The following is a 13,861-nucleotide window of genomic DNA, read 5'->3' on the forward strand; positions in this document are numbered from 1 at the left end:
GGACACCTCCCACCAGCCCAGGTTGCTCCAAGCCCCGTCCAACCTGGCCTTGAACCCCTCCAGGGATGGGGCAGCCACAGCTTCTCTGGGCAACCTGGGCCAGGGGCTCACCACCCTCACAGCAAACAATTTCTTCACAATATCTCCTCTAAATCTCCCCTCTTGCAGTGTAAAACCCTTCCCCCTCGTCCCATGGCTCCCCTCCCTGCTCCAGAGTCCCTCCCCAGCTTTCCTGTAGGTCCCCTTCAGGTAGTGGAAGGACATTACAAGGTCTCCCCGGTAAGCCATGCAAAACCAGATCTTTGGTGGATAGTTCCCCTCTTATTAAATTTACTCCTTTGTAAAAGATCCCTTCATCAGCCTTGTCCCCTGCCTCCCTCCCTTCACCTCTTCCACACTTTTTAAACCTTGTTTAAACCTTTTAAACCTAACTTTTTCTCCCAAACCGATCACTAATGTCGACCAGTGAGCAGCAGGTAGAGTATGAAAGAGCCAGAACCAGCTCTGCTCAGCTAAATGCTCAGATTTAGTTCATTGCTTTATTTCCTTTTGTGTCAGTAAACTAAATGTTCTCGACTGAAGGTTTTGCAATAAAATGTTTTGACTAATCAGAGTTAATTTGCTGAATAGGTAGGGATTAATTATCAGCTGGCTGTTGTTTGTAGATGCCATAGTTACAGAGCTGAGTTTCTTCTCTTGAGTACTTTGTGGCTACAAATAAAGTGTACTCAAGCTGTCATTGGTAAAAGAGCAGATAATAAAGAGTAAAAGAATATTAATTGAGCCATTACCAGTTTCAAGATGTACTTATGCAGTTGGGTAAATAAATGCTACAGTGAGGCATGGCAGACATAGGAATCTCCTTCAGTGCGCACTGTATTACACTGGTGTCCTGCCTTTGGGTTTCCAAAGAGTCTAAAAACCTTTGCACTGGTGCTTATGCATTTTTTAGTTGCATTAATGAAATGCCTGTTCCCATGCATTTTCTAGTTCTTGAGGAACTGTATGTGGGACCAAATAGCACGAGAGCAAAGTAGTTGCCCTCTATCTGCAGCGATGAGGAACAGAACAACTGCCAGGAGACGTGGTCTTTTACTGCTCCACGCCAGGAAGTAGTTTCTGGAGACATCAAAAATGACTGTCTGAGCGCCCACTCCCTCCCAAGCACGTACACAACTGTAAATAAATATTTGTTATATTTATAACTTCTCAGGCAAACTTTGCAATCGCACAATGTATTCTGACTGATCGTTGATAAATTGTTCTGTAATTCGGCGGTGGTTGTTCATACGAAGTAGTTGGTGTATGAAGTTAGAAGGGCGAGGAGGCAGCTTGCAGCAGGAGCTGCCACCTCAGGGCACGCAGCCTGTGCCTCTGTCACTGCTGCTTCCAGGGCAGCTCCCGCGGGTCCCTCCTGCAGCGCCGGGCGCAGGTTGGTGTCACGCCACAGCTCGGTGCTTCTCCAGGAAAGGCGTTCAGGTTTATTATACAGGAACCTGAAATTGGTAGATCCTAAGACTGAGGTTGTGCTTGATGCTGGGGTTTTGCGTGGTGTGAGAGTTTGTCCCCTGCTCTGCGTCCTTCCTGTCAATACCCAGAGAACATGGATAGGCCACACCATAAAATCTGGATTTTAATCAGGTTTCCTGATCAAGAGGTAGAAAGCCTTAATGCTTCAAGGTGTCGGGGCTGCCATTGTTCTGAGCCTGCTTGGTTTTTCCTTCTCCGCAGCCTCGTGTCTAAATAATGCAGGTCGGGTTCAGCGATGGCACCTTCACCTCAGTGGTTTTCTCCGAGACCTTCGCTACCTGTGGTTCCCTTCTGCAGTGTTTGGTCTTTGTTTTCCCCTTCTCATTTATCCCTTGGTCGACCCGTATTGAATATCCGTGTGTGTATACGGACTCACAGTAGGGGGGAGTAAGCCGAGATACATTTTGCAAGTGGATGCAGACTCCCCTGTTTTTTTCACAATTGTGTACGTTACTTACTTTCAGATCTCCCAGGGGTTTTACTGTTTGTTTTTGCCTGGATACTTTATCTGCCTCCTCCTGCAGCAGTGAAAAGCACTCTGCGTGCTCTGCAGAGCGGAGGGAGAGAGGGGGCCTTCCCTGCCGCCGTGCTCAGGGCGATCTTTTGACTTAGAATGATGAGCGGGGGCAGGCAGCGATGGGGAAGGATGGAGAAATGCACATCAGGGATCGCACCTCGGTGTTGTGGCTGCGGTCCGAGGGCATGCCTGGCTGCGTGGTGTGGTTAAGGGCGCTCGTCAGGCACAATAAATAGGGAGAACATGGGGATCAGGGAGAGGCACATGCCCTGGGAGGAGCGAGAACTCGGCTCCCACTGCAAGTGAGATGAAGCCTCAGACTTACAAAAGCAAGAAAATTCATGCTGAACGCACCCGTACTTCACTTGGCTTAGCTGGAACATGGTCACACATATGGTATTTATATCAGACCCAAATGCCCAAGCAAAGGAGGCCAACCTGCTTATTTTCAGGGTTTACGAGGGGTGTCGCTTGCTAAAGTCTCCAGGGTGACTTCAGCCACGGGTTGCAGCCGCCAAGTTATGAAACCATAAGAAAGTGGGTGTATAATGGAAACGGTGACAGAAAGTTTGGGGCTTTTTTACAATTTTTTAAACAGTCCTCCATTTTGCAGCCCAGCTGTTTGAAATTCACTGAACTAGTATCTCGAATGGCTAAGACGTGAACTGCGGCTGAAAAGAGACTCGGGCATCCAGCTCGCAGGCCTGCCAAGTCCTCACCTGTCTCACAGGATTTCAAAAGTCGGCTTCCAGAGCGGAGGGGGACAGGGCTCGGCTGGAGGATGGTGGCATGTTGTATCTCTTTTAGCCCCTATTATGCTTGTAAGGCTTGGAGTGAGGTTTGGCAAATTGAACCCCCCAACTTGTGCAAACCTGTGGCCATGGGGGAGGCATGGGGAGAGCTGCAGCGTTGGTGACGGTGTTTAGCTGCTGCGCCTTCACGCTGAAAGCGACAGGAGCTGTGCTGAGCTTAGAGAAATTCAGGCTGAAGGAAGATGGAGCAGATGTAGTCAGGAAAGAAGCCTCGGGGGTAAATGTTTTATCATAATGCAGAGTCCTGCTTGCATCTGATAGAAATATGCCAGCGAGAGGCTCCAGTAAGTGTAGCCCTGTGTCTCCTGTACTGAGCAAATGACATGGTGTGGGCAGCACAAACGTGACACGTGCAGTGAAAAACATCTTTTGGCAGATGCGCGTGACACACAGTATGTGTTTTTTTCGCAGCTTCGATGTGGAAAATGGCCCGTCACCGGGTCGCAGCCCACTGGACCCGCAGGCCAGCTCCTCGTCAGGACTCGTATTGCACACCACGTTCCCGGGCCACAGCCAGCGCAGGGAGTCCTTCCTCTACCGATCCGACAGCGACTATGACTTATCACCAAAGACGATGTCCAGGAACTCTTCTCTCCCAAGTGAACAGTAAGCATAAATTCAGCTCACATCATATTTTACAGTAACTAAGAGCTTTATGTAGCCTCCTGTAATCCTCAGAGCGTTGTTAAGAGGAGCTTACGGGTGGTACTCACATTTCATAGCCTGAGTGCCCAAGGAGGGTGTTTTATGGTCTGCCAAGGCATGACGTTCCTCTCCCCATCCCATCCTTGAAATACTCTCCCTTTCCCTGTAATTTCGCAGAAGAGCTTTCAAATCCGTACCCTGAAATAGTAGAGAATTTTTGCATGTTACCTTCCTTGGTACAAGTTCTTCAGGTGGGAATTTGTGTCTAACTGCAGGGTGAATCCCGGGCTGTGCTCCGGGCAGAGAGCACTGCCAGCTGCCCGTGTCCCCGCTGGGCCTGCTGGCAGGAGAGCCCCGTCACTCCAGCCCTAGGTTTGCTTGGTGACTTCTTGCGCTCTCTTTTCTCAGTTATACTCTCTTCGTGCATTCTCAGAGCCTGGTTAGCGTCATCTCTGCTTTTCCTTAAGTAGGTGACGCTGCATTAGCCTGGACAATAGAACTATGACTGTACTTGTATTTACAGTGTTACTCTTCCCCATCCTGTTTTTTGTCATGGGTTGTTCACTAGAACTGAACGGGAAATACAGCAGAAAGCCGAGACAGATGGTTGAGCTTGAGAGGATCAATACAACACAGAGCGTGGAGCTTAAATGAGTGTCCGGGATTTGCAGCCCTTTATTTTAAAAGGCATAGTTTAAAGTTTTAAAGTGACCATTAAGCTATAAAAAAGTATTCATTAAAAAAAAAAAAAGTTTAACTGTTATGAAAGCCCTACAAGTTTTGTCATGAAATAGAAATCTAAATATTAGCGAGATCCACGAGGACAATTCTCCTGAAAGAGAATATCCCTCCCTGTTAGTCAACATTTAGTAAATATTTACTGGAGACAAAGTAACCACGCCAAATTATGCAAATACCATGTTTTGTGTAAACGGTGGGTTTTAACAATTGCCCCCTGTTCCCAGCAGCATGCTGGAGGAGGCAGCAGTGCTGGGGTGGGGAGAGCCCCATCCAGCTGTGCCCAGCACCCTCATTTCCCTCAGCTTCTACAGCTAGAGGCGTCCATTTACTGCGGGCATCAAGGCTCCTGCGGCGCTTGGGGGAGCCGACATCTCCACGCTGACCTGGTTTGGACATCAGTGTTGAGACAACTTTAATTAAAATGTAAACTTAGCGCTGATACCCGAGTCTGGACGAGTGGACGTGCTCTGTGGCAGCACAGCTGGGGAGAATACCCCTTGGAAGGGGTGCCATGCGGGTGGATGCCTCCCTAGAGGTGGCTGTGGTAGGCACGTGGTACGGGAGCCCACCACCAGCTGCGCTGGGTTGCCTTGACCTTCCAGCCCCGGTCAGCTCTGCGCAGCAATGGCTCTACCCCGCCACGTCTGAGTTAGGTAAATCACACTGGATTTTTTCATAAACGCGCATGTGCTATATATAATATCACCCCTAAAAAACCCTCTTATTGATGCTGACGATGTATTTTTCTCAGAACTTCTGCTCAAATCTTCCATGATGAAAACGGCCGGACAAAAACCCGGCGCCTGAATAACATTAAAGACTGTGGCAGAGATCAACAAAAGCCAGGAAATTCAAAGCTGACCTTTCCCCGGACCGTTATGTTATTTTTTCCACCCCGGTGTGAGCGTGCTGCCTTAACTTTTGAATTTCCTGGCTTTTATTGCCTGGTGTTACCACTCTGAACAGTCGCTCCAGCCGGGTTGCTTTGGATATACACTGCGAGACCTTTCCATTAGGAACGAGATTTTATGTAGTGTTAAATTAACGCTGCATGGGTTAATGTGTTTTTTGTTTTTTTTTATTGTCGGGAAACCTCCCTTTGTAAAATGCTCTTTCTCTGGGGTGAACGATGCCCTGTTTGAGGTGAATTTTCTCCATTTCTCCCTAGGCATGGGGACGACCTGATTGTCACGCCATTCGCCCAGGTGAGTTGGCCTCCCAACCTGGAAATAAAAACAGAAATAAAACCCGACAGCCTTTAGGCGGAGGAGATAACCTCGCCGCTTTTGCCTCCCTCATTAGGTGCTGGCGAGCCTACGAAGCGTGAGGAACAACTTCACGCTCCTTACCAATTTGCACGGCACCTCCAACAAGTAAGACCATTATTTTTCTTTCCTTCAGGGCTCGCACGAAGCAGGGGCCGGTGGCGACCGAGAAGGGTCGGCGGCGACCGGGTCCCCGGTCGCCGCCGACCCTTCTCGGTCGCCACCGGCCCTGAGCTCCGGCCGCGCTGCCTCAGGCCCGCTCTGCTTCTTGCGCGGGACGCCAGGGGGCGCCAAAGCGCAGCCCGCCGGCCGGGCGCCGCCATCTTCTCACACCTCAGGGGTCTCCTCCTGGTCGGTGACTGGGGAGACCGGGAAAGCATGGCGGGGCTGAGGAGGCAGGGGTGTGTTTCCGCTTGAGATGCGGGGAAGGGGGTGCGATGTGTTTCTGGGCGTATCGGGTGCGTGTGGTGTGGTATCTTCCTCACTTTGCCGCTTTGGCTGTCCCAGACGTCCGTGAGGCGCCCATGGAATCATAGAGTCGCTTTGGTCAGGAGGGGCCTTTAAGATCATCAAGTCCAACCGTTAACCCAACACTGCCAAGTTGCCACTAAACCATGTCCCTCAGCACCACGTCTACACGCCTTTTAAATCCCTCCAGGGGTGGCGACTCCACCACTGCCTTGGGCAGCCTCTTCCAACGCTTGGCAACCTTTTCGTTGAAGAAATTTTTCCTAATATCCATCCTAAACCTCCCCTGGCGCAACTTGAGGCCGTTTCCTCTTGTCCCATCACCTGTTCCTTGGGAGAAGAGCTCGACCCCCCCTGGCTGCCCCCTCCTTTCGGGGAGCTGTAGAGAGCGAGAAGGTCTCCCCTCAGCCCCCTTCTCTCCAGGCTGAACACCCCCAGCTCCCTCAGCCGCTCCTCACAAGGCTTGTGCCCCAGACCCCTCACCAGCTCCGTCGCCCTTCTCTGGACACACTTGGAGCAGAGGTGTCGTCGTGTTCGGTCAAGCTGTGGTGCTGCCCTGCATTTCCACCATTGTTTCACAAGCAAGGCGGTCATGGGCAAAGGGTGGACATCAAGAAGGGGAATGCCAGCCATGAGGCTGTGAGGATGGTGACGGTTTCCCCGGCAGGGCAGGCAGTGACATCCTGCAGCTCGGCTCTGTGGGGCTGCCTGGAGGTCTAGCCTGTGCTTCATTCCTATGTTGCTTTGAGACTGTAATTGCACCGAATGGGGTAGGTGATGCTCTGAACTTAAGAGGAGGATGTTTTTTTATACCTGCTGAACAGGAGAAACCCTATAAATTCCTTTTTACGCCTTTGTCCGGAACCACCGTTTCCCCATAGCTATTTATAATGAGCCAGTCATCATCATTTTCTGTCCTGTTTTGCCCCAAGAGAGCTGTTTTGCGTGAAACCAGCATCATTCGTTCCTGGCGACGGCGCGGATGCACCCACCCGTCCCACCCTGGGACTGGCAAGCGTTGCTCGTTCTGAGTATCCCGCTGGCTCCTGAAGCGAAGGAACGAGGTGCAAAATTGCACTCCATTGGGATGCCGTGGCCTTGCTGCACTGCTGCATGCATGAGTGGCATCGCCTGGGTGCCCACCGTGGACTCTGCTTTCTGCCTTCCCATGAAATCTGGTATTTTACATAAAGGCCAGCATTTTGTCAGGGCGGGAGATTTCCTCCCGTTGATTTCTGTTTGTAAATTTTGATCGGAAGGAACCGCCACATTCCAAGATGGAGGTTAATAGAAAAACAGATGGCTGAAATAGATTCATTTTTTTTAAGCTTTTCTTTTTTGAATGGCTTGAGCATTTCAGCAGTTCCTAATGAGGAATCTGAAATTGGATGGGGCCGGAAGGAAGCGAGGGCGTAACCTGTAGGACACAGAGGCATCTTGCAGTGTCCTTTTGAAAACATTCCCAGATTTGATTGAGGTATAAAGTAATTTGCCCAGCCAAAGCAGAAGTCGTGAAATGTTTAAACCATTATATACCAAACATCCAAGTCCGTGGCAGAATGTGCTTCCAGGCGCTGTGGAGCTTCCCGCACAGTTTCCAAACAGCTCTGCTGGGTCACAGCCGTGCTGCCAGCTCATGATTTTATCATATGTCTCATGATACATGGTATTTTACTTAAACTTCTGCTCTGGGGATCATGAGAATCTCAGCTTTTCTTTAGCCCCTCCTCTCCCTTCTTTTTTCCTCCTCCTCCACCCCTCCTGGCCCATGAAAGAAAAAGAGGATGCTGTCTCACATATTTACAGAAATGCTGGAAAATATGAATGTTAAGGGCTGGAGGAAAAAAAAACAACGAGAAGTCATAATTTTTGGACTTTAACGTCAGGGGTTTTAAGGCAGTTTCCTGATTGGAAAAGAGGAGAGTATGATTAATGGTTTCGGAGTGCCTGAGTTTGGCAGATGTGGCCCAGGACACGGTCAGAAAGCATCCGGCGCCTACTCCTCTTAACACCCGCCAGCAAGAGAAGGAGCGGGAAGCGGGAGCTGTGTACGATTGAGCGTGCTGGTGGCTAAGAGGGGACAGTGCTGTCGAAACCCAGGACTCTGGGTCTCTGTTGCCTGTGCCCAGGCTGCCACAGAAAGCAGGATGAGCACGGCCAGGATGTAATTCAAGGATGCCAGGAGCGGTGCCATTCCCTTTTCAGGCTCCGCAGCGGGGAATACCCTACTGAATACTAGCTCATCCCTCCCCGCCCCCCTGAAGGCATGTCTGTGCAACTCAGCGCAGGGTTTGAAGATACCTGGAGCATGTCTCCCCAGATACTGGAAGCGCTGGAGCCGCAGCGTGGTGTCCCTATTGGGGAGTTTCTGTTTTTTAGAGATTTCAAGATTTGGCTTTTCAAAGGCTCAGCAGAGGCAGGTCGGGGCAGATTTTTAGAGAAGTCGGCATCCAACGTGTGCGCCCTGTGCTGAACCCTTCGAAGAATCTGGGTCCCGCAGCTCCCTCCAGAAAAGTCTGAGCTTTTGAAATCCCAGCTGGCAAGTGGGAGCTTCAGGAGAAGGAGGAGGCTTTGGAGGCCCTCTCCAAAAGGTCGGGAGGCCGGGGCCAAGGGTCTGCAGCAGGACTGTAGCTGCGTTACTCTAAGGCAGATCTTACCTGGTTAGGGAGGCCTTCCTGGAGCACTTCTGAAGAACCCCCTAGAGCTACAATTGCAGCAGAATTGAGTCGCTCACTTGCTTTGATTTCAGCTTCAAAGGAGAGCTGGCAAATAATGGATGCTTCAGTTCAGTGGCTGACTCAAGAAGTTGGGGTTAGGAGGTTGGCTAGGAGAGAGTGTGGGGAAATCTGGCTTCAGTTAAAATGTATCAGAAACTTCTTAGGGAAGCAAAAGCCCAAAGTTTCATTTTTGGTCAGCCTGAAATACCGCATTCAATCCAAAATGAAGAATCTCGATTTTGGTGTCAACTCTTTTTAACTTCTTCTATAGAAAAGAAGTCTCTTTTTTCCCAAGTAAATTGTGGTTTGAACTTGAAAAATTAACAGTTTTATTTGGCAAATCTCACAATGAAATATTTTGACATTTGGCAAAATACTGCACCCTTTTTCCAGTCAGACCCTGTTTGCTTGATTTGAGCCAATTTTTCAAATAGCTTTTGGTCCTTTCGAAATCCAGTCTTTTCTGATGAAATTGTTGCTCCTAGTCAGAAAAATGTCCTTCAGATCTTTCAGAGCTTACGCTAGTGACTGCAGCGTCTTCTTATGTGCTTGCCACTGCAGTTCAAAGTGTTAACGGTAGGGTTTAAAGCCGTACATTTCTCACCTTACCTATGGCATTGCCTTGCAGCCTGTATGCTGGTGTAGCGGTTGACATTACTTCAGGGTCCAGTCCAGGCCTTGTAGGAAAAAGCTTTTCAGGAGCAGACCTTGATTCTGTGGCGTCCACCGACCCCTTCGGCCACAGAGACCGGCCCTTGCTGACTTCCAGGCATATTTGGAGCAGAAAGTTGCAAAGGCAGGGTGGGATGATGGCACATTTTTCCTGGTGTACCATCTTTGCAGCGTGTGTGTGTGCTTAGCAGGGGATAGACCATCTTTGGGTTTTCCTAACAGATATATCGGTACTGCTCATTAGCTGCCAAATAATTTTAAAGTGTTTTGGGCTTCTTTGTGAGTATAAACAAGGATTTTTCACTGTGGGAGTTGGCAGTTTGAACTGCCAACAGGGTTTGAAATGATAAAATAACACCTATTGATAGTGTATTCTTTATTCCTCTTAGGAGATCTCCAGTGACAAGTCAGCCACCTGTCTCCAGAGTTAACCTGCAAGGTATGTGTGTGACTTTGATAATCACCTGCAAGGTCAAATGCAGACGAAGGTATTGCACATCATTTTACTGACAGCTGCTTCTCTGCCCCCTCCCCCTCGAGCGATTCTGGGCTCACAGAGCTTCTTCTGGGTTACTTGTGCAAAACCAATACAAGGGAACCACCAGGCCCAAAATATTGTTATTTTAATAGTTTGGGGTTTGGGTTTATCCTTGTGTGTTAGCGTAAAAGACAAACATGATTTTGGTTTGATAGTCACGGCCACAGTGACTGCTATTCTTCTGAGTCCCTGTGCTGCACAGGCCTGGACAAGCCCCAGCCTACAGGCCTCGAACAGGCTCAGGCACAGCTGTATTTTTTTTATCCTGTTTATTTCAGTTTGTTTCCATGTGATCTATGTAAAAATTGCAATCTCAAAAACCTTTCTCAGGTGAAACTTCCTCTGCTTGTATTAGGCTGCCCTGGAACAGCTTTTTTGCTGTTGTTGTTTGTTTCGTTGTTTGCTTGCGGTCTTTTGAAATCTGCGTTTAGCAATGGAAGGAGAGCAGAAGTCAGCGAGTGTGGCTAATCGCATCTTCTTTCCTGTCTGCTCCCCCCCTTCTACATGGTGTCCCTCAGTCACCTTGTCCTCACCCCCGTGCCGGGTCAGAGACAACACTAAACACAAGTAGGTTTGACTGCGATCCCAGAGGAGAATAACACCGAGCAAAGCGGCTGGATGGAGGGTGAACAAGGGACCCCCGAGGGGACTCGGCATCTGCCTGGGGTGCCCAAGCGAGGTGGGGTAGGCAGCAGTGTGAGCCCGGTGAGCGGAGGCAGGGAGCAGTCGGGGTGGGAGCGGGGCGCTGCTCAGGTAGGGCGAAGTACTGAGGATGGGAAGCAGAGGCAACCTGCTCGTGACAAGTTTCTTTGTTTTCATACCTGGATTTAGCCTTGCAGTGCTGGGCACTTGTGGGACCCCTCTGAGGACCAGAGCTGGCCCTGCTTGCACTAATTTAAAGGTTACTCCCACAGAGAAGGAGATAAGATTTGGAGGGAGTGCCCATCTGTAAGGTTTAATCTCAGCCTTTCCAATAATTATGTGCTTGGAGGGACTAATAAACCTTAATTTTTACAGTGTGTGAAGCCCGGGTAACTTAACTATCATTTCCTTTCATGCTGTATATTATTTACTGTCTGGGGATACATATAGTCCTGGAGACTTCCGGATCAGGTTCCTTAAAACTTGTTAATGGAATGTGGTAACCTCTGATGCAGAATGAAAACTGGACAACATAGCCTTAAACGCCTTTCCCTTCACTCCCTCTCTGTGAACAGTGTTGAGTCAGGGCTAGCAGGAATGCAACTCGTCACTTTATTTAAAAATCTGTTCTAGCAAGACTTTGATTTTGTGGACGGTGTGAAGAAAATCATGGAAAATTTCATAATCTTTCCATAGATCTGTTTATATAGGTTACAGCATCTAATAATGAGGAGACAATTCCGTTCCAGGAATTTTTAGATTAATTTTCTTAACACTTTCTGTGTAAACAATTGCTTTCAACTTTTTAACACTTCGTGGACATTTTTCTACAGTGTTGCCAACGTAGGCTACTCGTTACTTTTTAGCTAACCCAAGCTTCTAATGCTGGGAATACATGAAAATTTCAGCTTTCTTTTTGATTGAAGGGTCTGACGCGCGTAATTGCAGAGCAAGTTTTGTGTTACCCTGCAAAGCTCAAAAAGAGAAAGCAACTGAAAAGAATCCAACTTTCAGCATTTTTAACCTTGTGATCCTGACTCATGGTTTTTAATGTTTCAGTGCTAGTAATTATCTGTGGATAGGTGGATATATCTAAACTAAATTATATTGACATCTTCCCTGAGCTGTGAAAAAAGAAAATGTCCAGATGTGGAAGTGAGCCAGGCCGGATGCATTTTCAGTATGTAGATTTTTGTTTGGTAACAAAAGGGCTGTGGAAGAAAACTGCAGCTCAGCGGGTTGTGGAATCTGTAAAAAGTAGAGAAGTCTAGGCTGGATTCGTGGCCCCTCGAGTAAATGAGTTCTTAACCATGTAACTTAATTGACTTTAGGTGAAGTCTTCAAACAAAATGTAAAATACGACTTGTATCATTACAACCTAAGTGAATTGTTACAGTTTGTAGGTAAGAATAAGAAATAGTTTTGAGATTGATAGGAATTTGTGTTATTTCCTACATGACTAAAGCCAATATTTACATTACTAGTGAAACCGCCTGGTGTTCTTAGTTAAATTGTTTCAGATTATATTTTTGTTGATCAATTTTATGAGCTCTCACAGGATCTAGTTTCTAGGCTGAAGCCATCCCTTCCTGGCCAGCGTAAGACACTGCATCTGCCATATTGTCACACCGCCGTGCCCAGGGCGTCAGGAGTGAGCTTGCCGAGGAGGGACAGCAGCTCTGACACTTTGAAGGAAGACTCTGAAAAGCAGCCTGATAGAGCTGCTGCGGTGTAATGAAGAATGCCAGTGTTACTCTGCCCTGCGGTTATTTACTTTCTTATTTTGTGCTATTCTAGCACATAAGCCAGGACCATTCTGAATTTCTGACCGTGTTCACTTGTTGCATTTGTTGTCCCCACTTTGCTGCCCGGAGTGCGTTCCAGGTTCCTGTAGAGCCTCTCTTGTATCCTGTGGAGGCCGCAGTCATTCTGTCTAGCGGTCGCCTTGACCAATTTGGTGATTCCCTTCCTTTACCTACTTACAGCCATTGTTACATACTGCAACTCATTTCAGTAGAGCAGAAAACAATGGCGGTCATTTACTTTCTAAGGAAGTTTCCATGTAAATGCAGAAGAACAAAGGGGTTTAGAGGATTATTTTTTTTTTCAGTGTTTGCAGCTTTTTTTTCCCCTAGATGGCTTCTGATTTGGAAATTATGAAAGGAAGGAGAGATTTTCCTATCAGAACACTTCCAGTTATGTGCCAATGGCTCCTGTGTCTGAAAGGATGCCGAGTGTTTTTCCTGAAAGTTTTGGAGAAGGAAACAGTAATGTTTTGATTGGGACTAGGCTGCGGTACATCCCTCTAGATAAAATAATGTGTTTTGAAATGAAATGTGTTTATATTCTCTAGGTCGGTTAGTTGGCAAAGCTCGGAATTTTATTTAGTTCTCCCATGTCACACATTGATTCATAGATTTACCACAATCGACATCAGTATGAGCATCTCATATATGTCTCCTTTTATTTGTCATTAGTGGAGTGATTTATATCCTGTTATGAAAAGTACAGAACTCGGGATTTAAAGCAAACTAGCATACATTAATAAAATTACCCTGGAGGGAGACAAATTACGTTCAGGATTTGCACTGGAAGTAATACATGCCAGCTGTTTACTCCAGCTAGAATCGTACAGGGTTTGTCAGTTGTTTCAAACTGAGAGGAGCCAAATCTGTTGCTAGTGTACTCCCAAGGAGTTGCATCACTGAGGACCCAGGCCCGTGGCGAAATGAATGAGCTGCATCGAAATTACGAAATTCTTTTTCTTTTTTGCTTTCATTTTCTTGAAAGCATGAAAAATTCTGGCCAGGTTTTTCATGGGACGAAGTGCTTTCAAAGCCGATACTGATGTCACTGTAGATTTCAGAGCCTTCTTAACCTTATAACCACAGCCATAAAAGGAAGAGGAATATGTATTGAACATCCTGTGTTTTGTCCTTGGTATCAGCTTCAGAAAATCTGGCAGATTTTTCCTGTTGTTTTGTTATAACTGCAGATCACAGGAATGAACAAAATTGCTTTTATGAATTAACTGAGAAACCATAACATGGAAATACGAAGCCATAGCAAAAAGTACATAAATCCTTAATTAGCTCATGTACTTTGCAGCTGGGAAGGATAATGGGAATACTTCAGACCATGAGGTTCCTAAGCGGAGTGCAATTGTGCAGGGCCAGGATTATGAATGGGTGCTACCCAACTACCTTCTCTGGAGTTACAGAAACAATGATATAAACACATCGTCGCACAAGCGTCTGTGATGTTTCTTTCTCCTATTCTCCTTTTTGATTTTTTTTTTTTTTTTTTTTTTTTTT

At 47.4% G+C, this 13,861-nt stretch overlaps 1 protein-coding gene across 5 annotated transcripts in view; it reads left to right on the top strand.

Moving 5' to 3' along the window:
- PDE4B (phosphodiesterase 4B) overlaps positions 1–13,861 on the top strand; it is a 219,451-nt gene that overhangs the window by 154,082 nt on the left and 51,508 nt on the right. For all 5 annotated transcript variants that reach the window (XM_054211349.1, XM_054211351.1, XM_054211350.1 and 2 more), the window contains 4 exons: positions 3,271–3,465; positions 5,414–5,450; positions 5,548–5,618; positions 9,757–9,806. In XM_054211349.1, the coding sequence (XP_054067324.1) occupies positions 3,271–3,465; positions 5,414–5,450; positions 5,548–5,618; positions 9,757–9,806 (353 nt within the window). The remainder of the gene's footprint in view (positions 1–3,270; positions 3,466–5,413; positions 5,451–5,547; positions 5,619–9,756; positions 9,807–13,861) is intronic.

This window comes from Rissa tridactyla, chromosome 8 (genome assembly GCF_028500815.1).
Source record: "Rissa tridactyla isolate bRisTri1 chromosome 8, bRisTri1.patW.cur.20221130, whole genome shotgun sequence".
NCBI lineage: Eukaryota > Metazoa > Chordata > Aves > Charadriiformes > Laridae > Rissa > Rissa tridactyla.